This window comes from Lonchura striata, chromosome 5, assembly GCF_050655825.1.
Source record: "Lonchura striata isolate lonStrDom1 chromosome 5, ASM5065582v1, whole genome shotgun sequence".
In the NCBI taxonomy this organism is placed as follows: domain Eukaryota; kingdom Metazoa; phylum Chordata; class Aves; order Passeriformes; family Estrildidae; genus Lonchura; species Lonchura striata.
This window is the reverse complement of record NC_140707.1, coordinates 20758969-20784228: the sequence shown is the minus strand read 5'-3', so window position 1 is coordinate 20784228 and position 25260 is coordinate 20758969. Positions and strand designations below refer to the sequence as shown.

The window sequence follows — 25260 nt, the reverse complement described above, 5'->3', positions numbered from 1 at the left end:
AACTCGGCTCCTAGTCAAGACAGGCTGTCCCACTGATCCTGCCACAACAGGATCCAGAGCTGAGGCTGGGCTTCCTTTTCCCATTAGGAAAAAAAAAAAAAAAAACGATGAGGAGGCATTACCACTGCTTAAACTGTCCATGGAGATTTTTCCAACAGCAGGAAGAAGATTCTGGCACAGGCTAAGATGAGTGCACAGGAATTGTTGAAAGAAAAGGAATTGCAGATAATTAAGACAGGATAGATAAATACATAAATATAGTAAATATATTTTTTAAAAAGCATTACAAAAACATTATCCCCTCAGTGTAATTAAAAAAACCTGATCTTTCCTACAGTAATTTCCAAGCTTCCTTCTACAAGAGAATATCCTAAGTGAATAGGAAATGAGGCAGACTAGGAACTGGCTCTGGTTGCAGATTAGAAACTGATTTCTGCAAGCAAAAGGAACACTAAGGTATGGGAAAGGAGACACACCCAGTGAGTGCTGGACTTTATTAAACAACTTTATTTCTGTACAAAAGAAGACTAAAATGTTAAAATTGTAGATACAGAGAAAGTAGAACACAGCCTCTAGAAAATGCCTTGGTTCAGCTCTGGAAGGTGCAGGAGGGGCCGGGCGGGGAGTGCCACACGGCCGAGCTCGTGCGCTTGAAGTAGCGGGGTTTGTTCTTGTAGAAGATGTCCTCCAGCTTGGGGCTGGGGATGGCCCCGAACAGCACGTCCAGGTCAGGGGGGTGGTAGTACTGGTGCACGATGGCCTGCTGGAGCTGCGCCCCTGCGGGAACAGCGGGAACAACACCCGGCTGCAGCCCCTGCCTGCAGGACAGGCACTGCCCTTCCCCTCAGAGCCCACCGGCTGTGCAGGAGGGGTGGGACACATCCCACAGCCCGCTTCTCCTCAGGAGCTGGGGCTGTGCCCCCTTTCCTCTCAGAGGACTCTGGGAAAGAGGTGCATACACTCCTGGACTGCGCTTTGGGATGGCTCCAAGCAAAGCTGGAAAGCTCCAGGGCAGGAGGGAAAGGAAGCCAGCCCAGAGCTGGCACCTACCATCAGCCCAAGCAGGGATGGGCTTCCGAGGGTTGCTCTCATCGTCTGTGGAGTCGTCACTGTTCAGATCCAGCCCGTAGCTGTTCTCATTGGACAGGGGTGATCCTGGTCCTTGAGCATCCTTCAGGGACCCCAGGCAGGATGTGGAGAGGGATTTCTGAAACCACACAGAGAGCAGTGATGAGCAAGGGGAGCAGCACTACCATGGCTGGGATGGTCACCAGAGCCCCAAAGTGCTCAAAGCCTGAACCAACACAAAACTGTCACCAGGCTCCGTGCCTTGACACCTCCTCTTAACACTCCCTCCCCTCCTGTTTTCTGTGGAAAAACCGGGGAAAGGCACACTGTGCATGTCCCAACACTCAACTCTCCACCTAAACTCTTTGGTTTTCCCTCGCTGGAGCTCTGACAGAGCCAGGACGGAGCCCACAGCAGATTCCCGGCAGAGACAGCGCTGCATCCCAGCTCCGAGCAGCCTTTTCTGCCGCTCTGCCCATGGAATTAAGCTCCGCAGCTGCAGCTGGCACAAGCCTGGCTGCCCAGGGCCGCTCCCACCGGGCCGTCGCCTCAGGACCTGCTGCCCTCCCGTGGCCGCTTCCAGCATATTTTCCGCCTCCAACCACTTATTTTTCCAGCGGCTTCCCTGTGCCCAGCGCTGCGGTGGCTCCGAGCCGCGGGAGCTAAGTAGCCACAGCGGGCGGGGGCCGCCCGAGGGTAGTGCCGGGGCCAGGGCTCACCTTGACGGCTTTGTTCGACCATGTCCCAGGGGCCGCTGGTGGAATGGGTTTTTTCTCCTCTCTCGGCTGATGCTGACCGTCGGCCTCCTGTAAGACACAGGAATTAAGTCACTCCTCACTCATACAGAATAGACACCGACACAGAGCTGTGCTCTCAGCAGGTCTGGCAACATCCAGCCCTCAGTGCTTCTGTGGCTTCTTCTGCAGAAATAACCCCAAATCCAAGACTGTCGTGTTTCTGCTTAGGTCCAGCCTGGCTCTCTGGAGCCCACACTCACCCTCTCTGCTTGGAGCCAGATGTTAAGAGCTGGGAAAAAGGATTCTGGTGGCTCATATCTTTTCTCCAGCCCAGGCTCAGGAGGCAGCTCTTCAGGACTTTGTTTCCCCTAATAAAGAGAAAAAAATTAACTGCTGAAGTTCCTTTTAGACCCAAATCGTTTCTCCTGGAGTTTACCCTCCTGTGCTGCTCAGCCATTTTCTCCTGCCTGGAAAAGCTTTGCCAGACTCATTCTGACCCTGCTGCTGGCAGTACAGGAAGGATTCAGACCTTAAATTAAATTTATATAGCACAAGAGTCCAAGTACCAGGGACTGTGGGAAGGAGTGCAGCAGGAGCCCACACAGGAGGAAGAATTGATCCTGAAGAGGAAGAACCATTTGGGGCATTGATTTTTCACTAATGAAGCAATGAATTTAAGAGTAGAGAATGAAAGCAAATGTTAGTGTTATATTTCAAGACCAACAACCCTGACTTAAAGCCCTGATGCTTTTTGTGTGAGTGCAAATGAAGTGACACAGAACAACGTGGCACCTGAGGTTTGGGGGTCACATCCTTTGGGCAGAATGAGGAAATGTGGCAGTAGAATATTAAAAAAATCTCTAAATTCTACATTGGTTTCAGGATCAGTGAATGCTCTTTGAGGTGTTCTTCCAAGCGCCATTTCATGACTGCCACCATACCATGACAGGGCTGAGGCTCACCTGTAAGCCAGGGAACCCCCAGACCTTGGCTTGTTCCTGCAAAGTACCTCTGTACAATAACAATAGTTAAGTTTTATTGTATTTGATCCTCTAAACAACATCCCAGCAACACAGCTCTTGGAAAACACCTGATCCTGAGCTCAGCCTGTGTGCTTTATGTAGAAAAGCTGTTCCCAGAACACTCCAACCCTACCTTGGTGGCCTTGCCAGCCAATGCTGCTGGCTCCTGTTCTGCTTTGAGGGGCTTCTCCTTCCCTCGCTGCTTGGGATACCTGGGGGAAAAGAAAGAATTCAGAGGGGGAAGCATGCCTATCTGTCCCTCACCCTCTCACAGCCTCCTGCTCCTGCCTCCCCAGATCCCAGGTGCAGCATCACATTTACATCACATCTACTGCTTCCCCAGCCATGGTCAATTCCCTGCTCCAGGACAGGAATCAGCTCACACCTCTCCTTTGCTTGTCCCAGCTGTTTCTGCTCCAGAAGGTTCTTCAGTTCCAAAACTGTTTTCCCTCTTTCCTTCACTTCATCCTCTCTTCTTTTCTGCAGTGGTTCTTGCTGCTCATGTTCCTCCTGAAGAAACAAGAGGAAAACCCTATAAGGCTCCAGCAGTCGGAATGTTCCTCCCTTGTGTCCCAGCCCAACATCAGCTGCCTGGACAGAGATCTGGCAGTGAAGACCCCAAAATCCCTGCCGAAGCAGGCAGTGACCAGTCCCTATCCCACCAGCCACACCAATACAGCAGGTCCCTGCTGTCCCTGTCCTTCTCCATGTGCAGGAGGGTCCCAAGTTGCTCTTACCCCTTTCACGGCTTTCTGCTTCCGTGCCTCCACCTCCCCGTGTTTCTTGGACCCTTTCCTCTTGCTCCGCTCCTCTGCCACCTTCTCTTCCCTCACCTGTGAGATGTGCAACTGGGAAAGCCACCCCTGTCAGCCCCACTGCTCCAAGGACACACTTCACAGCCTTGGAGGAGGTCTGGAGCTTGGGATATCCCAGATCATAAAGAGACCAAGGACCCAGCAGTGGGTGTGCGTTTGGCCACTCGGGGTTTGGGAAGCGCTGAAAGGAACATGACTCCTTGTTTTCCAAAGCTGACCTTTCCAAAGGGCCCTTCAGTCCAGCCCAAAATGAGCAGCCAGGCCTCAACCCAGAGGCTGCTCAGGCTCTGGGCCCTCAGGCACAGCTCCCTCAGCCCTTTCACAGCCGTAACACAGCAGCAGCACTGGCATGTGGCCACCAGCCCAGCCTGCCCCCACAAGAAGGGCCAGGTCAGGCTCTGAAACCCAAACCTGACCCAAATGCACTCCCTGCTGAGTCACACACTCCAGTCCACGCACGTGGGCCACGTGAGGCTGTCACCTGCAGGGCTGTGCCCAGGGCAGGCAGGGGCTGCCACATTCCCGAAACCCAGACCAGCGTAAACAGGGCCTGTCCCAACAGGAATGTGCAGAGGGATGGAGAACAAAAGGCTCCCCGTGTCAGAAGGAATTCTGGCATGCATGGACCTTGCCAGCACCCTGCTCACACCTCCTGGTCTCACAACTCTTGGAGAGGCCCAAAGCCCACTCAGCCTTCTCACCTTCTCATCACTTTGCAGAATCTTCTGCTCCATCCGCTTTTTCTTCTTTTCCTCCATCTGTTCCGCACGCTCTCGAGCCTGCAGGGCCTTCCTCAGGCGCTCTTCCCTCTTCCTGGGCACCGCGTGGGCAAGAGGGGCCCGTCAGCCCCGCCTGCTCCCAAAGTGCTCATTCCAAGTGGGAAGCACAAGGCAAGCCTTTCCTGACCAAGGAAAGAGGAGGGGGAAAGGGGCCCAACTCACTGCTTCATTTCTGCCTGACGCTGTCTCTTCTCCTCCTCCACTTTCTTCTTCCTCTGTTCCTCAGCCTCCTGCTTCTTACGGAGGTTCTCCAGCCTCTGCCTCTCCTTCTCCTGAAGGGAGAAGAGTTCAGCCTGTAGCAGGTGCTGAGGGCTCTGCCTCCCCTCAGGCAGCCTGGTACACACAGTCACTGTTTGCAGTCATTCACCTGGACACTGGGATGGGGAGACAACACATATTTGGCAACAGGGATTATCCAATGTAAGCAGAGGTACAGAAGGAAAAACCTCAGTCCTTCAGCTGCAGAGAAGATATTTAGAAAAGAACAGCATAGCCCTGCCAGGAGCCAGGAGAACGGTGGAGGAAGCACAGTGCAGCCTGGCTCAGAGGCCAGAAGCTCCCAGCAGAACACACCTGCACAGAGATCCTGTCACCTCACCACTGGTGTGGCCAGAAGGCTCATGGACATCGGCGTGAAGCGAGAGTGTGCTCAGCGTGTCAGCCCCACAGAAAAGGTGTCATACTTACAACAAAGTCTCCCTGCAAAGAAAGGGCATAAAAAAGATAATTAAAGGTTTGTAAGTAACACCAGAACTCCCCTTCCCAGCACATGCAGCCCATTCTCCTCTCACCCCTCAGATGTAACACACCTTCAGGTGGGGCCGGGTGGGAGTGTTGCGCTTGATGAAGTCCTTGATGCCACCCCCTTGTCCCTGCAGGAAGTTCTTCAGTGGCCTGACAGCCTGAGGGGAGAGAGGGAGGGAGCTCAGGGCTTGCCTGGGACAGGGGACACAGGGCTGTGGCACCACTCACCTTGCTGGCTGGAGAGGGGGATGATGGAGCCTGGTTTGCCAAGGTCTTGTGCTTCTCATCCAAAGGGGAAAGGGTCCGGAACCCCGTCTGCTGCCTCTGCCACAGGACACCCAGGGCTTGCTTGCAGCCTTTCATCCTGGTGGCATTAGCAGGAGAGACATGAGGTGGCTGTCACACTCTCCAGAAGGATTTACTGGCTACTACATCTTTCTCCCAAAACCTCCCCAGCAACACACAGTGAGGAGACACATCAGGTATTCCAATAGTCAGGTCAGGTATTCCAGACACTCAGACACTCAGACAAAAATAACCAGGTCAGTCACTTGCACCTCAGGAGCCCTTGAAGTCACCTCCCAGCTCTGAGCTAACTGTGTTGGGGAACCTCTGCTGTTTTGTGCAGGACCTCAGGTGCTCTTCCCCATGCCAGAGCCAGTCCCAGACCCAAAGAAGGCTCCAAAAGCCACAAGGGACTTCCAAGACACAGGATCTGACCAAAGTATGTTTCAGAGCTACTGGAAGTTTGGAGAGGAAGGCAGGGAAAGAACTCCCCCACCCCATTTTAGCACAAATGACTTAAAATGTTAAATCTGAGTCCTTCCAGACCCCTGGCTCATCCCTACTCCTTGCAGTGTCTCCTACCACATGCGAGAGGAACTCTCCAGAGGCTTGGCACAGTGGGGTTGTTCCTGGCTCTTCTGGGGTTCACTCTTGGGATTTACATGGCTTCCTGTGGAGAAACCTGCAGTCAGTGCCACGTGTGAGGCATCCAACTCCCTCCAGGGACTCTTTCCTCCATTCCAGCTCCAGCTGCTTGTCACATCCTCCAGTTCACAGGGAACAAAAAACACCCCAACTCCTCCTTCTTCAGAGGCATGGAAAATAATGAGGACCTCTAAATTTTCACGTAACCCAACCCCAGAGAGAAAGGACGTGACATGTTGGAAGACTCCAGCTCCAGGGGCTCCTTCACAAATGCCCCCACTCACTTGTTGCACAGACTGAAGCTGTTCAGGGCACTGTTTGTCTCATAGCTTGGACACATTTACATGTCCTTGCCCACCTAATTGATGTCTCACCTCTTCAGGAGGTCCAAACTTTCCCTGGAAAACTTTCTTGATTGGTCAGAAGTGGTTCAGTTTCAACACAAACCCCTTATTTCCCAGGAATGCCCCCACTGATGCCAAGGTCTGTGTGTTCTGAGGGTTTCATGCAAGGAAAGCAAGACCATCTGAAAGTTACCTGCAGCACTCCCTGCCTGCTGCTCCAGAGGGTACAGGTGCTGTGCAGGAGGGCTGGCAGCTTGGGGACTTGTGCTTGGAACAAGGACATCTCCAGGAGCCTGCAGAGAAAGAGGACAAGCATTCCTTTAGCACAGCTGCTCCAAAGAACAAGGCTGCCCTGGAAAAGCCAGCTGCTTGCTCAAGTGGGATCTGCTTCTCTCCCAGTGAGAGCTGTGCTGGCTCATTCTGCAGGGACATCCCTGAATCCAGTGACAACCTCAGCAAAGGTGCTGACTCAGCAGGAAGGCATCCACACAGGGAGCATTATTCCTTGGAACTCACCTTTTCCCTCGGGGAATTTGGCTCCAGCTCAGGCCTGTGAAGGAAAAGCTAATTTAATAATTAAAATTCTCTCTGAAGGAAAGTTACAGGTGATGGAAGCAGCATGTGGGACTCCAAGGAAGTCCTAAGCACATCCAGAGGCTGTTCCAGCCAAGCATATCAAGGTTGGACTTGAAGTTCCTCTGAGGGACAGTCCCACTGTGCTGCTGAACACCCCATAACCACCTTAGGCCCCAGTAGCAGGAAAGAAGGGGACTCTGACAGCCTTGGGCTGTCCCTTCCCCAGAGCAGATCTGACTGGCCTCCAGCATTGCCAGGCTAGTGGCGGCCAGAAACTCCAGGAACCCCAGGACACATCACCACCCATCCCAGTGAAGGACTTAATCTCACTGTGCCTGAACAGCACAACCCAAAATCTCATCCAGCCCCAGGTGACAGCAGCACCTGAGCAGGCCCTGACAAATTTGTGACAGACAGGCCACCCAGAGAGTGTCCTCACAGGGAATGCTGGGATCCCTTCCCACCTGCCTTACATGGTATCCTCACCTTGTGCTGCTGGTCACATCTTCTTCCACAAAAGCCTCCAAGGAGCTCTGACCTGGAAAGGAAAGCCCAAGTGGAGCTGGGGATTTCACTCCCAGGCTCCCCACAGCCACAGGGTGCACGTGGAAGAGCTCAGGCTTCCTCCCAGGAACATGGATTGCTCCGCTTTCCCCACCAGCACCACACCTCCCTCAAGTGCCACTGAATCTGGAGTGGGCTGGGAAGGCAGAGCACCGAGGCAGCAGCTCTGCTGCCTGCAGCCTGCTCCAGCTGCCTGTGTCACAGCCAGCATTCCCAGGCCATTGGCTGCAGCTCCTGCCTCCCTGCACGCTCTGGTGCAGGGATCCAGGGGGTTTGGGCTGATTCCAGCCTCATTCCACCCCCCCATCACACCCCTTCGCTCCAAGTGTTATAACAAATGCCTGGATACAGCGTGACTCAAGGCTGACAAAGCTGAATTCCAGAGCCTCCATGCTCCACCACAGCCTGTTTGCCTGCAGCAGCAATGGTTTTGGAAAGTCCAAGCAGCCAAACCCTGTCAGGAGCAGCAGGAATAGCTGATACAAGGGATTCAGAGATACTGGGAATAGCCTGGGCTCCATGACCCCTGTTCCTCTGGTGACACAGCTAGTTTGAGTCCCTTCTCTCCTTGCCCAAAAAGCATTTGAGCACCTCTCCTCATTGCAGCCTAACTTCAGGGCTGCACTTTCAGCCTTATTGATTTTTTGGAGAGCTGGCAGATGCCATAAATTCAAGCCCTTCCCCAGGGAATGCAGCAGTCTCTCCTGATCCAAAGGCACATGTGCCTGGAACCAGCCTGGCCACACTCTCCCTTCCACAATTGTGCTTTTTACCCCTTCCCAACCTGTGTACCCCAACCCCACCTGCCTCCCCAGCTCTCCCCGCTGCAGCAACACCCTGGCTTGAAGCTGCACCCCAGGAGCCCACAAGGACAGGAGACCTGGGGGAGCTGGAGGCAGGGACGAGCGGCTCCACAGTGCTCCATTCCCACATGGAAGCAGTGCAGGGACTCACAGCTCACTCTGCTGGAGGCCGAGGAGGATTCTCCCGCCGCTGCCTTCCTGGTCCTGCTGATGGATCTCCGGATCATGTTCTCCCTCCTGCTGGCCAGGGAGCACTTTTCAGCCAGGGAAGCCCTATGGCTCCTGCGGGGGGCACCCAGGCCACTCCGGCGGCGTGTCCTGGACTTCCGTGTCACACTTTTACTGGGGGAGTCCTGGAAGAGCAGTGTCTCGAGGCTTTGAGGAGATCCATCTCCTTGGAGTGCAGCAGGATCACCATTCTGAGTGGCCTTGGGAGTGGACGTGCTGGCTCTCCTGGGGTTCTGCTCCCCATCCCTTCCTGGCTGTTCAGCCAGGATCCCAGGGACACCAGGGATGTCCTGGAGCTTGGCTGCGTCCACCTCAGGCAGCTGCTGCCCCAAAACTGCTGGAGGGGCTGCATCACCCCCAGCAGCAGGCTGGGGACACTCCTGGCAGTCCAGATCTGCCAGAGGGACATGTGCTTCCTCAGGCTGCTCCCCGGGCAGAGCTGGGAGCTGGGGTGTGATGCCAGCCTGAGATCCAGGAGCACAGCCGGGCACAGATACATCCTGCCCCTCACAGCCAGGGTTCCAGGGCTGCTCCTGGCTCATGCACTGCTGGGAGCTCAGGCTAGAAGACTGCAGCTTGACACCACTCCTCCTTCTGGATAACCTTAAAGGAAAAGAATTTTGAAGGAAACTATGAAGGAGTCATCCATTCCCAAATAAGTTTTGGAGGGAAAAGCAGACTGTATAAAAGTGAAGCTGCTGCTGCTTCTCCACTCCACTGTTTCCCCTCACAGCCCATCCTGTCCCTGGGGAGAGGCACATGGACACAGCCCAGATGGGAGCTCACACACAAGGGCTGTGCCACACAGACAGAGCCCAGGCTGGGTATCCAGAGTCAGGTGTGGAGAAGTGGCAGTGGGAAAGGTGTATTTAACCCTACATCAAGATCTGGGCTTAAACCTCACCCTTGGAGCAACACATGGCAGAGGACAGCACCTACAGAGGGACACACGGTGTGTCACCTTCCTGCTGACAGGCCTGGCTGCATCAGCAGCTCTTCCCAAAGCAAGTTTAAATGAGGGAAAACACCAGCAGGAGTTAGCTGGGCTGCTCCCCTGGACGAGGTGTGACCTGAGCACCCGGAGCAGGGCCGGAGCTCTCCCCGCTCTGATCCGCAGTGCTGCTTTTCCTGCTCTCCCCTGCACACTCACCAACCTCCCACGCTCCTGCTATTCCTGCTGTTCTCCCCACCTTCCATGTCTGCTTCCTGACAGTCTCCCACCTCTAACTCTTCCTCCTGTGGGCTTTTCACCACAGTTAGCACGATTTTAGTGCCCTAACACACCAACAGATCAGGTTTGGGTAGCTTTAAAAGTGGGGTGGGTTCTAAGCAAATCACTTGGAATTTCCACTTCAGTCCCTCCATAAACCCCTGGAGCCTCCCTGCCTGCCAACTAAGACATGGTGCTCAGACATCCCTTTCCCAAGTTTTCCAGGCAGTGACACAGAGGCTTAGGGAGTGAACACCAGGAGCAGCAACGTCAGGCCAAAAGCCAAACCCAGCGAGACAACACCCAAATGTAAACAGACAAAAAAATAGAGTGTTTATTATTCTTTAACTATAATCAGAAAAAAAAAATAGTGAAGGCAGGCAGCCAACTTTATCCCAAACTCTCACCAGAATCAAACAGTGAGCAATACCAGTTATTCCTTTGATAACTCAGGGAATACAGGCACTCTTTTGTTTCATCCAAGCACCATGAGGCAGAGCCAGAGCAAGCTGACCCACCTACCTCCTCCTGCTCAGCTCCTTGTTTTCCTCCCTCATCCAGGACGACTGCCTTTTCCTGAGCTTCCTCCTCTGTGACGGCGTTTTGGGCAAGAGCATGGGCTCATCCCTGAAGCTGCTGTGAGGCAGAAGAGCACAGATCAATGCCCCCACTGCCCACAACAACCCTCCCAAACCCTCCCACACGCAGCTGGTGTGGCAGAGGGGTCCCCTCAGGGCAGCCCTCACCTCTTGAGCATCCTCATGCCCTGCTCCTCCACCTCCCGCAGCCACGCCAGGTGCTTGAAGTGGGCATCAGAGAGGAAGCGGGACAGCCTCTGCCCGCACACCTCCAGCAGCTGCTGGGGGCCCTCCGCCATTGCCTTGCCTGGAACATAGAGGGAGAGCACAAGGCTGGGGGGCAGCCAGGACACGTCTCAGCGTGGGAAAGAGAGACCGCGGCAGGCACCGGGGAGTATGAAGACAGGCCGGGGCACAAGTGTCCAGGACCCCTCCCAAGCTCCCCGGACCCTCCAGAGCACTCGCCCACCGCCCGACCAGCGCCGCCCCTCCTGCCACCGCCTCGCCCGCTCACCGCACCCTCACAGCATGGGCCGGCCCTTCCCGCCCCGAGCTTATCCCCGGATCCCGCCAATCACAGCGCGCACCTCCCGATACCCGCGCTTCTATTGGTTGTTTTGCCCGTCCGTCATTACCCAGCTTTTAAAGGAGCGGCCTGTGGCCCCGCCTCCTCAAGCCCCGCCTTCTGAGCCGAGTCCTCTGGGAGCATAGAGCCGGGCAAGCAGAGCGGCGCCGAGTGCGAGCCCTTCCCCGGGCAGCCAATGGGAAGGGCGGGCCGTGGGGGGCGGCGGGCGGCGATTGGCTGTGCCGGGGGGGCGGGGCCGCGTTTGAACGGCGTGGCGCGCGCGCGCGGCCGTTGGCGCTGGAGCGATGGCGGCGAGGGCGGCCGCGGCAGCCATGGGGCCTGCGGCGGTCGCGGTGCGCACCATGGAGCTGCCCTCCGACGGCGAGCGGTGTCTGGCCCAGTTCCTGAGGCAGGTGGACGAGACCGACATGGTGTGGCTGGATGAGATCTACGAGGAGGCGGTCAAGATGTTTGTCAGGTAACAGCATCCCGCTCCCCGCTAGGCCCCGGCCCCTACCGGCCGCCCTTCGTGTTGATCCTGCCTTGATCTTCCCTTCCTCTCTAGCAACTACAACGAGGAGCTCGAGCTGATGCCCAAGACGCCGTCGCAGAAAAAACGGCAGCGGAGGAAGCGGCTGTCGGCCTTGCAGGAAGAGCAGGAGTCCGGCAGGAAGCGGTGAGGGGCAGCGGGAGCGGGCATCGGGGAGCCCCGTTCGGGGCGGGCTGCGGATAAGGGGGAGCTCCGAGGGTGTCCTTGGGGCCTGGAGAAGGGAGGGAGCCCGTGGGAGGCTGAACGGACCTGCTGCCAAGGGTTCAGGGAAACACTGCCCTCCATGGAGCGTGTCCTGGCGATGCGCTCCTTTGTCCAGGGCGAGTTCTCCTTCCTTCGTCCCTCTGGTGTTAAAAGTCTGGTCATACCCTGTGTCTGGGGCACTTTCGGCCGAAAAACATTGGATTTCGAGTCTCACGAGAAGTGCTTTTATTGTTGCCTGGTTCTATGTCCCCATGTCTCTGTCTGTTATCTTCCTGCTTTAAAGTCATTGCATCTCTTAAATACTGTCTGCATTAGCTGCTCTGTGCAGCTCTGTGTCTCCTGGGCCCATCCCAGGTGTTTTGGCTCCGTGCCTGCGTGTGCACGGAAGGACTGGGGGCTGGTCCCGACTCCTGTTCCCATCTCACCTGCTGTCCCTGTGATCAGCCTCTCCAGGAGGAGGAACGGCAGCAGCAGACCTGTGCGATCTTCTCTGCGACTCCAGAACAAAGAAAACCTGGAACTCAGCAGGGCCGAGGCCAAGGAAGATTCTCCACCACAGCGGATGACACGATCCCGGGCTGCAGCCGCTGCCAGAACCTCCAGGGTGGTTCCTGAGACCACTACTGCCCTGCAGGCAGCAGGGAAGGATCCCTGGGTGGAAGCTAACCACGTTGGTACTGTAGTGCCTCTCCAGAGGAGCGGAGCAAAGCTGGCAGAGCTGCTCCCCACGAGCTCAGGGAGCGTCTCTCCCAAGGAACACGGTGCTCCCAAATCGCCGCCGGTGCCCACAGCCCCTGAGCTGGTGGTGCCCTGTACTCCTGAGGCCAGCCAGGCTGTGGCCGAGTCACAGACAGCGAGGGCAGCCAATGTCACCGTCGTCCTGAGCCCAGGGGCTGGACTGAAGGAGGAGGGTGGCTCCCCATGGGAACACAACCGGGCTCGGGAGCCCTCCCAGCCCCTGAGCAATAGCCCGGGGACTCCGACCGGCTCCAGGCTCAGCCGCCGCTCCGTGCGCCGGAGCCTGATGGGAAAAGCCTCCCTGAGCCGCAGAACCTCCCTGGCAGAGAAATATTCCCTGGCCAGCAAGAGGGAGAGCATGATCCGGGCATCCACCGCCAGGGCAGCGGGCAAGAAGAGGGCGACTCGGAAGAGATCTGTGTCCTGCAGCTCCGTGGATGGTGAGTTCAGGTGTCATGGCGGGGGGGGGATTCTGCTTTCTGGGTCTTCAGTGTGGGGGTGGCAGCTGAGCTTCCCAGGCTGCAATTCCTCATGAAAGTCCTCTCTGGCTTTCTAGAGCCCCCTGTGAGCATAGGAACCCAGGTGACTGAATTCAGCCTTGTAAGTCACCTGGGAGATCAGCCTCAGTGTCTCCATTTCAACGTAGCTTTAACAGTTGCTGATCTGCTGGGAGAAATTGTTAATGCTGGAATCCCAGGATGATTCGTGTTGGAAGGACCTTAAAAATTATCCAGGTTGCTCCAAGCCTCATCTAACCTGGCCTTGGACACTTCCAGAAATGGGGCAGCCACAGCTCCTCTAGGCTGCTGGTCTTCCCAGATTCTGTGGGGACAGCTGGCAAAGTTGAGAAGGCCTTGCCTGTATCCTTCAAGGTGAAATTCCTATCAGTTTCCTTCTCCTTAGCAGGATCTGGCTGCTGGTTCTAGAGTTTGAGAAGGGAATTTCAAGGCTGGACTTTGTAGATTAAAATCCCACAATTTTACAGTCGGTAGCAGAGGAAGATTAGGCTAGGACAATCTTATCTAAACTGCTGGAATTATTAAACAAGCGAGCTGGAGAGAGACTCTTCATCAGAATCTGGAGTGACAGGACAAGGGGAAATGGGTTCAAACTGGAAAAGGGGAAATTTAGATGGGATATATGGAAAGAATTCCTCTGTTTGAGGGAGAACAAGTCCTGGCACATGTTGATGGAAAAGCTGTGGCTGCCCCATCCCTGGAAGTGTCCAAGGTCAGGTTGGACAGGGCTTGGAGCATCCTGGCCTAGTGCAAGGTGTCTCCCTGTTCAAGGCAGGGGGTGGGACTGGATGAGCTTTAAGGTCTCTTCCCATCCCAACCGGTCTATGGTTGTTCATGGCAGGTTCTGGCTGTGCCAGAGCTCCTGAGCTCAGTGCAGCAGAACCAGCTGGAATGCTGGTTTGGGAAGCAGCATTGCTATTGTAAATAAGGCTGGCTCTAACTGCTGTTAATGTCCAGTCAGGTCCCTGCAGATAAGCCCAAGGCCCATTAATGCCAGCTGGTGGAATAATACCCTGAAATCATCCATAATTGAAAACTGCTTTCCTGCACTGGAGCTGTTGGCCATGTTCCTGCAGTGCCACCTGGGTGTGCTCCTGTGCCCCACCCTGCCCCAGGGCAGGACAAACCCCTCTGCAGTGTCTGGAGCTCCTTGTCCCAGCAGATCCTTGGCTGCACCGCAACCTTACAGCTCAGGTGTGTTTCTTCCTCTCCCATAGCCTCCAGCTCCATAAGTGTGCCAGAGGATGAGGAAACCGTAGTCAAAACTGGGTGAGAATGCTTTCATTTATTTATTTATTTATTCATCCTCACTGCTTGCAGGACTTTTTCACTGACATTCTTGATGTAAAATCCAAGTGGCTCCCCTGTTTCCTGAGTTTTGCTAAGCACAGCCCCTTTTGTCTTTCTTTCTTTTTTTCTAGGCCTCCTCCTGGACCCTCCACCCCCCCCAAGCTGGTAAGACTTGGACAGGGATTAAAAACATTTGTGCCTGTGTGGATTTGGGAGAAAAACGTGTGGAATTACACCTCATTGGGAAATGTGGGAGCTCTGGCTGTGGATTGTCAGACTTTGTAACCTGTCCCCATAGCAGTGAGTGAGGAAGACACAGAGCCCATCTGAGCCTCTGTGGTTCTGGTACTCAGGCTAGGGAAAGTCTTAATCACAACATTTCAGAACCAGCAAAAGCAGCAAAGTTTTCTCTGGGAAATGAACACGTGTGACCCGTGGCTTTGGGGGCTTTGTTCTGTCAGAAGGGTGTCGGATGCTTGCCAAGATTCTCTGACTTTCCTCTGTCTTTTCCTAAATCTGTTGAAATTGTTGCACGCCACCCTGGTCTTGACCTCAGGGTTGAGTCCTGCTTGGCTCTTCCTTCTTAACCTCTTGCTAGAGATTATTGTGTGAAGATTCAGTCCCCAGTCTTTAGAGATTAAAAAACCCAAAAACTTATAGTTCAGGGAAGTTTGGTTCAGCTGGTTTCATGGTTTGCATGCTGTATTTTTAAAGCTTCTTCTGACCTTTTGGTCAGTCCTGCAGGTAATTCAACACTTGTTAGTTTGGACTAACTTGGAAATTTGTGACTGTTATTGAGGTCAACACCTTTCCCTCCACAATCCTCACTGAGGAAGTAATCCTGGGATCATGTCAGTGTTTTGTCCAGAATAAATTTCAATGAGCAGAACCTGAATTAATGGAGCAGAGCGGTGACCTGAAGCACTTGTGAAAACAAAGAGAACTGTTATGAGTGTGCAGAAACTAAAAAAATGTCAGTTTTTTTAAGCCCTGCAGAAGCAACTGGGGAGGATGAATTCTCCATCAATCCCTTTTCTTCTCTTCCCAGTGCAGCACTGTGAAGTGCTGACCAGGAGGTAATGCTGGTAGGAGACAGCAATTCCAGAACCACAACCTATTATCCCAGCAGAGCCTAAGTGCAGAGGCAGAGCAGCGATGGGTATCCCATAACAAACAGATAAATCATGGAAATGAGCTATTTGCCTGCTGTCTCCAGGCTCCCCACTCGTCACTGCTCAGGGAAATGGGCACACTGGCTCTAGCCAGAGCTCCAGCAGCACAGATTTACAGCTTGGAAGGCTCCTGGCCTTAATAGTTGATGAGCTGGTTGAGTTTAAGCAGCGGAGATGCTCGTGTTAATGTCCCTGCCTCTCCTGATGATGCAGCATCCAGGGCTGTGCCAAGACGGGGTTTGGCATTCCCTGATAACGCCACTGACTGTACCTGTGTCAGAACCACCCCACAGTCTGAACCAGTAACAGTTTCCATGTGTGATTGTCCTGAAACCCCTTTGGCTTTTCCCACAGGATTTCCAAAACCCTCGGATGTCCCTTCGCTCCCACACAGTCAGCAAACACCAGCAGCCCCAGGAGCTGAGCAGCAGTGGTAATTCCAGAGGGTTTTGGGGCAGCACTTTGGGAAGTTATCATTTTGGGAGGCTGGCTGGGAAGCTGGAAAGATTGTCTGGTTAATTTGAGAGCTCAGCCTGAAAGATTAATTAATGTTTGATGAGCAGGGATTTGTTTCAGACAATTAGCAGTAAGAAAACTCTGTGCTGGGGTTATTTCCATCCTGGCAAGCACATGGAGATGGTTATAATGAGGCTGGAGGGTTGTGGGAGGCCCAGATGAGCTCTGTTGCTGAAGCTGTGCAGAACCCAGACAACTTTGGGCAGCTTTGCTTTATCTGGAGTTTCTATGTGGGAACGGTGCCATGTGAGCCAGGTCCTGCCATGCCCACTCATGCAGGTGGTTTTGCTGTTCGGTGAGCTGCTGCATCCCTTCTCTGCTGTCAAACTTGTGTTAGGATTTTTCCTGCTAGAACTCACTGTGTAACTGTTCTCTTTCAGAAAACAACTTAAATAAGAATGGGGAGACCCTGGAGCCACCCCAGAGTGCCAGGTATGTCCTGGTTGGAAGTGTCTTGGGCAGGCTGTGGTCCTGTTCCAAACAGGTTCAGTGCTAGGATGTTGTTCACTGGCCTTCAGTGTTTGTGAAACTTCTGCAAATAAGTTTTCCCTGCCTCCATGATTCTATTATTTAATTTTTATTTTCTATTGCATTAGGATTTTATTTATTGGCTAGCTGTGCATGCACAATCTTGGAATCACAGACTGATTTGGGTTGGAAGGGACATTAAAGCCCATCCAGTGCCATCTCCTGCCCTAGGCAGGGACACCTTCAGCTATGCCAGGTTGCTCCAAGCCCCAGCCAAACTGTCCATGGACACTTCCAGGCATGGGGCAGCCACAGCTTCTCTGGGCAACCTGTGCCAGGGCCTCCCCACACTGGAATCTCTGTTAAGCCCAGGGTAGTTTATGGCTCTTTCCAGCCCTGACTTGGAGGCATGAGGAGGATTTGCCCAGTGTGATGGCCTGTGCTGTCTCACAGGAGGAAGCCAAGCTACAAGAGAGCCGTGGATGAGCGCTACGACCACCAGCAGGCAGAGGAGGGAGGTCTGTCTCCTCTCAGGAAGAAGACTCTATCCCCAGTCCTCCCAGCCAGCAGGGTGAGGTCCTTGTAAGCCTGGAATGTCTCACTAAGACCCTTTTTTACCCACCCCCCCTCACACTTTGCTGTTCCTTCCACAGGTGGTGCGTCCGTTCAAAACATTCCTGCACACTGTGCAGAAGAACCAGCTCCTCATGACACCGAGCTCTGTGGGGAGGAACGGAGTCATAAAATCCTTCATCAGGTACAACACCCCTCTCCAGGCTGATCCCAAGGTAAGAGGGGGCTCTGCTCTAAGCCAGTACAGGGTGGTTTCATTAAGTGCCTAACTTAAAGCGCAGCTATGAGAGGAGCTTTGCAACCCATTTGAAACTGAGTGATTTGAAATGCTCTGTTTGCACTTAAATAAATAGAATTGGGGTTAGTCAGCTTCCTGAAGAATTCCAGTTTGAGCTCCAAGCTTTATTCCTGCATCATTCCCCTGTGTTATTGGCAAGTAACAGTCAGAGATGAAAACTGAGAAACAGAAATTGAATGGATTGTGAATGTTGAGTTGTACTGATGACTGAAGCCAGGTCTCCTTTTCTCAGGTCTGGCCTGATCCCAGGTCTCCTTTCTAGGACTTCTCTCATGAGTGAGATTGAGCAAATACATCTTAAATTCAAACTTTGGAGGTTTTTTCAAACCCTTGAGGCAGGAGGAAACATGAGGCTGTTCTGGATGTGCGGCCAGTCAGACAACTGCTGGTGTCCAGAGTGAGCGGGCACTGGTATCACTGATGGATGCTGCTGGGACCAGCAGCACACCTTGGCTGGCTGCAGGCAGGTGCTTCTACCCTACCCCAGGGAGCTTTCCAAGGCTCTGGTTTTCCAAGCCAGGAGCAGTCTGGGAGGGAGGGATTTGAGAGCTGGTTCTAGAAGGTGTAGCTTCCTAGATTCACTCAGAGCCACTTTGGAAGCTCTGTACCAAACAGGAATTGCTCATATTCCTGATAACCCAGCAACTCACCTGCAAAGTAGGCACCACTGGGGCTGGTTTTCCCTTGCAGGAGAGCTGAGAGGGAGAAAGAGGAGGGCAGGATGCAGGAATTGGTATTCTTGCATTTAGCAGCCTAATGGCAGAGCTTTGTAGAGCTGTGCTCAGAGGCTGGCTGTGCTCCAGCAGGTCAGGGAAGGCCATTGGGAAGCAGTGAAGGATTCCAGCTTCAATCTCACTGGGCCCCTGATGATGTTAGTGTCAGTACTACAAAGGAGTTAATAGGGTGGAAAAGAGTCTTGTGGCTAGAGAGTGCTTCTTCTGCTGCTGTCAGTTCATGGAATGTTTTAGATTTCATTCCAGTGCAGGCAGCTCCCCCTCGGGAGCTTTTCCATGTGGGAGCTAAACATAACTAAATAGCAGCAGAGCAGTAAGATATAATTGTTAGTTTTATATTAACCAGTTTGGATGCTGACAGTACCAAGCATTTACAGCATGGAGCCCAGTGTAAGGGATTCCCCTGGATAATGCCCGTGCTGATCTGAGGCTTTGTGCTGAGACCAGGCCTGCTTTGGCATGGAGCAGGTTGATGTTAGTCCATTTGCTGTGGTTGTAGTGGTGGCTGGATCTTGCTCCCCTAGCTGACAGCGTGCCTAGGCCGGGTCAGGAAAACGAGCAGAAAGCCCCTGGTTCTGGCTGGCACATGGATGTGGCTGCGTGCCGGAGCAAGCTGGGAGCTCTCGGAGTGCTCGTGGTTCACCACCAGACCAAGCCTCGTGGGAGGCGCAGGCGCCAGTGGGAGCTCAAGGTGTTTCCTGGAGCACCATCTGTCCCCGCGCTCGCCGCAGGAAGCGGGAGCTGTGCCAGGCATTAGCGCTGCTTGGTGGTTCCTTTGCACCAAATGAAAGCACGGGGCTGGCTGCCTGCAGTCCTTGAGGATGCTGCTGGGCTTCCAGAGCTGATGCTCCTGTTTCAACACTCCACCTTCTCCTCTTGCTCCCTGAGATTCACACCAGTGTTTTCCTTGCCTGTGTCCATTCATGACCAGGTCACGAGCTCTGCTCCAGGGCTGTCACCATCTCATATTCCTGCCTGCAGCTCCTTGCTGTCACCTCTGGGTCATTGCCCAAAGCAGCTGAGGTGGGAAAGAGCGCTGGCCACTGGGTGCAATGACATTCAATTCCCCTCAGGAAAAGGAGAGGCAGAAGCTGGAGACTCTGCGGAAGAAGCAAGAAGCTGAGCGGCTGAGAAGGCAAAAGGTGGAGGAGGAGAGGAAACGGCGACTCGGAGAGGCGAAGCTGTAAGTAGATGTGCTCACACTGCTCTTGGCCACCTGTAGGTTCCTGTGTCCAGGTGTTTTATCTTTCAGGAACCATGCAAGCAGCAAAAACTCCTGTAGATACAGACAGTGTTTGTCCTTGGGGTATCCCTGGAATGCTGATACAAAGCATTGACTGTCCTTGCTGCCCATGGTGCAGCTTTTTGTCTTGAGTCCCCACTTTCTGACAGAGCTTAAACATGGCTGGTGCTTAAATGAATGGGGAATTTGGGCCATTGAATTTCCTGCTATGCCTTTTTGGCCTTGTGCTGAGCTGAGGGGAGCTCACCTGGCTGGAACACGGTGGTGAGCCAGGCTGTGTCCTCAGGAAGCGCGAGGAACGACTGCGCAAGGTGCTGCAAGCCCGGGAACGGGCAGAGGAGATTGAGAAGGAGAGGAAGAGGAAGATCGAGCAGAAGATTGCGCTGCTTGATGAGAAGACCGAGAAGGTACAGCCCCTGCAGAGTTTATTTGGGACAATCGGTAGCCACTGAGGCAGCTGGCACCACACAGATGTACTCTCTGGAAAAAGGGGCATGGAGGTTGATTGGGTTCTGGAGGCTGAACCAAAGAGTAGATAAATAAAGAACTTTCCAGAGCCTTGATGATCCTGAGGGACAGCCTTTCTCTGGCTACAGCAAATGGCAGCTGAACCCCTGTTTTTCCATAATCACAAATCTAAATGGGCTTTATTAATGCTCTGGTAGATGGGAGAAGGACTTGCAGTAGATAAAGGTGGCCTAATGGCCCCAAGGTCTTATTTGCTGCTTCTCCCAGCTGAGTAATAGCTGGACAGAGGAAAGCAAACATCCTTCCTCCAGAGCCTTCCTCAGATTCCAGTATTCCAGGCAATTTGTGCAGGGGCCTGGTGGGCATTTGTCTGCTTTAATTATCCCCAGCTGCCTGTCTGATTGCATGGCTCTGAGGTTATATTCCAATGGCTTTGTGGGACTGGATGTGTAAACCGCAGGATGGGGTCAGCTCTTCCTGGAAGGATGCAGTACAAGGTCATTGCCCTAAATTTGACCTTGTTAAAACAGAGCGCAGGCTCCCTTGATTGCTGAGAGAAAAGGAGGGGAGGGTGTGCCCTGTGAGGGGTCCTGCTGTGCTGTCCTACCTGAGATTGGGTCTGTGTGTGCTCCAGGTGCGGGAAGAAAGGCTGGCAGAGGAGAAGATCAAAAAGAGAGTAGCTGCCAGGAAGATGGAGGAAGCTGAGGCCCGGCGCAGACAAGAGGAGGAGACGAGGAGACAAAGAGCTCTGCAGCAGGTGAGTGTGTGGGCCTGTTCTGCAGGCAGAGCTGGACAGGAGATCCACCTGCCTTGAGCACTGGGAATTTACCTCCAGGATGTTTCCCTGCCGTGTAGCGGTGGGGATTTGGGTCAAGTGAGAGGTTCCTGGTGCTTCCCCTGGAGCCTGCTCCTGTCAGGTGAGTGAGTCCTGCCTGGGCTTACAGGAGGAGGAGGAACGGCGGCGCAGGGAACTCCTGCAGAAGAAGAGGGAAGAGGAGCAGGAGCGTGCCCGGAAGATCGCCGAGCAGAGGCAGGCAGAACAGGAGCGGGAGAGACAGTTGGCTGCAGAGAGAGAACTGGAGAGGAAGAGAGAGCAGGAGCGGATCCAGGCAGAAAAGTAAGGCAAAATCCTCATTTATGTACCAAATTCTGGGATGGGATTGAAATGCAGAGCAGAGGGCAGGAGTGGAAAGCTGGAGCAGCAGGGAGCTGCAGTGACCTAGCAGCGCAGCTCTGGACTGTTGCTGGTGCTGAGCTGCCGAGGAGGAGCTCTGGGCTCAGGGATGTCAGGGGTGTGGTGGGGAGTGCCTGAAGAGCTGTGAGCGAGGGGGGACCCTGGTGTGGTTCTGGGAGTGAGGGCCTGTGCTGTGGTTCCCAGGCTCCGGGAGCAGCAGGAGAAGGCTGCCCGCCTGCAGAAGGAAGAAGCAGCTGCTAAGGAGCGGCTCCGGATGGAGATGGAGAAGAAGGAGGTAAGTGACTGATTTTTGGGAAGGGATAGAGCCACACACTGGCCTCAGCTGCTGTTGGAGCAGCTCAGCTGGGACGCTGTGGGGAGCCCTGAAGACCTACTAGGGCACTTCTGAGCAGGAAGTCAGACCTGTGTGACACAGTTATGGCACCATGGGGAGACTTGGCCTCTAAAAATACTGTTTACTAGTCTAGAAAGAGGCCAAGATTAGTAGCACAGACTTCTGGAGGTGGTCAGCTAGTTTCTGGCTTTTATAGCCCCAAGATAAAGTCAGCAGCAAGTTTTCCAAGGTGGGAGGCCCTGGCTTTGTCAGGGAAAGGCAGCTGATGCATTGGCATGGGGGTCAATGTGTTTGTGCCCTTCTGAGGAAGCTGCACCATGTCCCAGGTGCTCCTCAGCAGTATGAGGAACAGCTATAATGAGGTGCTTGAATATTTTGCGTGCCACAAAGATGGATGGCTGGATTGGCAGTGTAGTTCCCAAGGGTAATCCCGTGGGTGTCGCTTGGCAGAAGGAACAGCAGATGCTGGCGGAGAAGAAGAGTCAAGAGGAAGAGCAGAAGAAACTGTCAGAGGACCAGAAGGCTAAAGAAAATGCCCGGGCACCACTCCTGGAGAACAAAGAGGTAACTGGGGATAGGTCCTTAGGGGTGACAGCAGAGTTTAGTCTCAGTACTGACCCACTCTTGCCTCAGGCAGTTCCACCCTCTGCTTTTATCTGCCTTTCAATAACACAGGAATTCTTTAAATCCTGGTTATCTGGGGTTGACTCCATGCATATTTCAATGACAGAGAGAAGGAAGCAGGAGGGATTGGACAGGGTTCCTGGCTGTGGGTGAAACAGCAGCTGTTGGAGCTGTCTTAAGTGCCTCTTAAATACCGGAATGACCTCAGGGGCAGAAAGTGCTGAAAGTTTTATTTCGGGTTACATTTGGGAACAGCCACAAGGTGTCAGCAGAGCCTGTGGAATGGTGGTGGTTTGCCTGGGAGAGTCCTGAGGGTGTGTGTTCTTGTCCTGAACATTGACAACAAACACGTGGCTCTTGTCTCCTTGCAATGCTCAGAATTTTAATCTTTAAGTGCAGGACCAGTACGTGGGACTTAATGTCACTGGACACAGAGCCATGAATGGGGGTCTCTGGTGGTGAAGGACAACTGTGTCCAACTCTCCAGAGACTCATTTACTGATTGAAAATAGAATTTCTGCTGAAAATTTCAAGTTAAAAAACCATGAAATTTGCAGTTGAAGGTTTTCTCCTGCCCTTACACTTTCTTCCCTTGCAGCTCCCATTAGCGTGAGCTCAATTTGGCTGAGCTGGTGGGCAGGTTCTCTGTACAGCAATTAGTTTTATATCATTAATCAAGCCCAGAAGTTGGGTTGCAGAGTGTTTAGGGCATGTGACTCTGCTCCAGTGACATAAAACCTGCAGTTAACCTTGGCTTGGCTGGAGTGGAGCTCTGTTCTACGGGACCTGTTTGATTCATCTACTGCTGTGTGCTCATGGCACAGATGGCAAATTAATCAGCCTAATTAAACAGGAGAAGGCCATGCACGGCCGTCATTGGGTCACAGCTTTGGAACTTGGGTCAAGCTCTTGGGTCCAAACTTGAGAACTGCCAGACTCAGGGTTTGCTATGAGGTGACAGAGCAGGAGGTGAGGACAAGCTGGTCCTGCTGTAGCTTGGAGCCTGGTGATGCTGCTGCATCCAACATCTGTGAAATGTATCTCCCTTCTAGAATTCCCCTGCCTGCAACTCATACGAGATGACTCCACAGAGCAGGAAGGAATTCAAGGTGCCTTTGGCAAACTCCAATGACTATGGGATGGACCTGAACAGCGACGACTCGACAGATGACGAGAGCCAGCCGCGCAAGCCCGTCCCTGCCTGGGCCACTGGTATGTGTGTGGGGGCTGATGTGTGTGTCCAGGACCTCCAGCAGACTCTGGGAGCTGCTGTGGGGTTTTGCCCAGTTCCTCCTGCATGGAGGAGTTTAAGGTAATCCAGCATGAAGTGAGTACTGCTGTGTCTAAGACTGGAAGGACTTGGAGCAACCTGGGATAGTGGAAAGTGTCCATGCCCATGACAGGGTGTTGGAACTTAGATGAGTTTTAAAATCCCTTCCAACCCAAACCATTCCATGATTCTATGTGGAATGTGGAATCAGGGGCTCCTCCACCACTTGGAGATCTTGTCACAGTGTTATGAGGGACAAATACACTGCTACGCTGCTTTGGAGTGGTGAAACATGAGCAGAGTGGGGACACACCACATACAACAGCCTACACAGCAATCCCAATTAACAAAATTAACTCAAGCCTCATCTGTTTCTGCAGGGAATCAGCTCAGCCAGGCCGTGATCCGACAGTACTACCACCCCCCTGACCTGGACGCGCTGTTCGGGGCCATCCCCAGCCCCAAGCTGGAGGACATCTTCTACAAGAACAAACCCCGCTACTTCAAGCGCACGAGCTCGGCCGTGTGGCACTCCCCGCCCACCGTGGCAGCCAAGCCAGCCCTGGGGCTGTCCTGCGGCCTCAAGAAGCCCTGAGGTGAGCGCAGGTGTGCAGCAGGTGTGCCTTCCTGTCTCCAGGTGAGGAAGGAATCACTCTTCACTTTAAGTATTTAGGTTCTAGCATTGAAAAAATGGCAGCTTTTCCTGGGTTCCTGTGCCTCGGTTTGCAGGGCTGGTTTCTCTCAGGCCAAGCCATGAGGTGCTGCTGCAGGAAGCACCTCTCTCGTACCCTTAGCTTGGAGCTGGCATGGACTCAGACCTTCAGCGGGTGAGGGATGTCACCCAAAGCTGTGGGATCTCCCCCTCTCTGTCACACAGGCCTGGCAGGCACTGCCATTCATCACTTGTACGTCTGTGCTGCCCTCGAGGCCTGTGGCAGCCAGGGACCACTGCACCAGGGCGCAGTCCGGCCTGCTCCACTGCTCTTCTCAGGAAGGTGTTCCCAGGTGTGCTCTTCATCTCCTGCAATCCCAAAAGGATTTGTCGCTCTGTTCCCCACCTGTGTGGTGGTGTCCATCAGCTGGGCACGACATGGCTGATGTTGGCACAGCTGGGGCAGAACACCATGAGGGTCTCAGTGACGTTCTGCCAGCTGTGGAGAGAAGTGACCAAGGTGTGACCATGTCCCTAAGGACCCACAAGTATGTGAGCCAGCTCTAGGCCTTGAAAGGAGAAAGGGTTTTGGCAGAGTTTTTTTTTTTGTTTCTCAGTGAAATTCCATCTGTGAGGCCAGATGGGATTTCAGAGAATGTTTTAAACCTTAATCCCTCTTGTTCACCCTCAGCTGTGGCTCAGCATCAGCTCGTTGTCTCTCAGCCTGTTTAGCACTTCCTGTTCGGTGAGCCACTGCTAACCAGACTCTGGCCAACCCAATTTCATTGAACCAAAAATTCCAGCTCAGCCATCCCATTGCAGGAGTCCGTGGTGGTTTAGTCATTCCTTCTGCACCCAGCCCAGCCCTATAAAACCCATGTAGATACTGTGCTTTGTGTGAGGGGACATGATCCTGTCTGTGTGTCTGTAGCCAACTCACTGCCAACAAATGCTCTTCAAAAGAAACAAAATATTAAATGTTAAATACGAAAGTTTTTGTATTTAAATACACTGGTGTCTGTATGCTGGGGCTGCTCTGTATGTGCAGATCTGTATCTGTGGAGAGTCTGTGCTGCTGGGGTTGCTCTGTAGATGCAGGCATGGCTATTGCTGTCTGTAGCCACGGAATACCTGTGTGTCCATTGCCTGTCCTGTGCATCCAGGTCTGTATTCATGTGACTGCGATTTCTTGTACAAAAGTTTCTGAGTTGGCCAAACACTGTTGGATAAAGTGAATTTAGTAATTTCTGGGCTCCTCACAGCTTTTTGTTACAGAAATTGAGGGTTTGGAGTCTTGTCTCTTTTGTGACGATTCCTCAAAGCAAGAATGTCCTGTCTGGGGAGAACAGGTCTCCAGTGGAAAATGTGTGTCCCTGAGGGTTCCCTAGCACTTTGTAGCACTCATGGAGTCTTTTAAGGCTGATTTTTGGAGGCTGATTTTTAAGGTTTG

The 25260-nt window shown here is 53.4% G+C and overlaps 2 protein-coding genes across 8 annotated transcripts; one reads left to right on the top strand and one right to left on the bottom strand.

Annotated features, from left to right (window-relative positions):
* Positions 1-487: 487 nt before the first annotated feature.
* Positions 488-10936, bottom strand: LOC110467559 (inner centromere protein). 5 transcript variants are annotated; one of them, XM_085580001.1, is made up of 20 exons: positions 10918-10936; positions 10567-10705; positions 10343-10456; positions 8534-9213; positions 7502-7553; positions 6956-6989; positions 6633-6732; positions 6033-6120; positions 5394-5529; positions 5231-5323; positions 5109-5120; positions 4584-4693; positions 4344-4455; positions 3565-3675; positions 3213-3337; positions 2961-3039; positions 2066-2173; positions 1788-1874; positions 1051-1207; positions 488-777 (listed from the first exon to the last, which is right to left on the bottom strand). In XM_085580001.1, the coding sequence occupies exons 2-20, from the start codon at positions 10695-10697 to the stop codon at positions 590-592; spliced, it is 2517 nt and encodes an 838-aa protein (XP_085436127.1). In that variant the 5' UTR covers positions 10698-10705; positions 10918-10936; the 3' UTR covers positions 488-589. The 5 variants fall into 5 exon arrangements, with proteins under 5 accessions (XP_085436127.1, XP_085436126.1, XP_085436125.1 ...); XM_085580000.1 differs by lacking the exon at positions 10918-10936 and adding an exon at positions 10876-10915; XM_085579999.1 differs by lacking the exon at positions 10918-10936 and adding an exon at positions 10868-10907.
* A 317-nt stretch (positions 10937-11253) lies between these two features.
* INCENP (inner centromere protein) lies at positions 11254-25054 on the top strand. 3 transcript variants are annotated; one of them, XM_085579998.1, is made up of 18 exons: positions 11254-11441; positions 11529-11639; positions 12162-12895; positions 14191-14242; positions 14395-14428; positions 15790-15868; positions 16332-16383; positions 16873-16990; positions 17073-17207; positions 19098-19207; positions 19554-19674; positions 20370-20492; positions 20680-20852; positions 21114-21204; positions 21715-21828; positions 22941-23100; positions 23539-23754; positions 24036-25054. In XM_085579998.1, exons 1-17 carry the CDS (start codon positions 11269-11271, stop codon positions 23751-23753), a joined length of 2595 nt encoding a protein of 864 aa, XP_085436124.1. In that variant the 5' UTR covers positions 11254-11268; the 3' UTR covers position 23754; positions 24036-25054. The 3 variants fall into 3 exon arrangements, with proteins under 3 accessions (XP_085436124.1, XP_085436123.1, XP_085436121.1); XM_085579997.1 differs by having other exon boundaries at positions 23539-23795; XM_085579995.1 differs by having other exon boundaries at positions 23539-23795; positions 23888-25054.
* Positions 25055-25260: the final 206 nt, after the last annotated feature.

Bases quoted from the DNA above. Each gene is read 5' to 3' on its own strand.
- LOC110467559 (XM_085580001.1), bottom strand. From the start codon at position 10,697: ATGGCGGAGGGCCCCCAGCAGCTGCTGGAGGTGTGCGGGCAGAGGCTG. The intron at 7,554-8,533 runs GTGAGTCCCTGC...TTTCCTTTCCAG, and splicing joins GGCCTCCAGCAGAGTGAGCT to GTCAGAGCTCCTTGGAGGCT. The intron at 5,324-5,393 runs GTGAGTGGTGCC...CTCTCCCCTCAG, and splicing joins CCCCCTCTCCAGCCAGCAAG to GCTGTCAGGCCACTGAAGAA.
- INCENP (XM_085579998.1), top strand. From the start codon at position 11,269: ATGGCGGCGAGGGCGGCCGCGGCAGCCATGGGGCCTGCGGCGGTCGCG. The intron at 16,991-17,072 runs GTGAGGTCCTTG...TTCCTTCCACAG, and splicing joins CAGTCCTCCCAGCCAGCAGG to GTGGTGCGTCCGTTCAAAAC. The intron at 19,675-20,369 runs GTACAGCCCCTG...TGTGTGCTCCAG, and splicing joins TTGATGAGAAGACCGAGAAG to GTGCGGGAAGAAAGGCTGGC.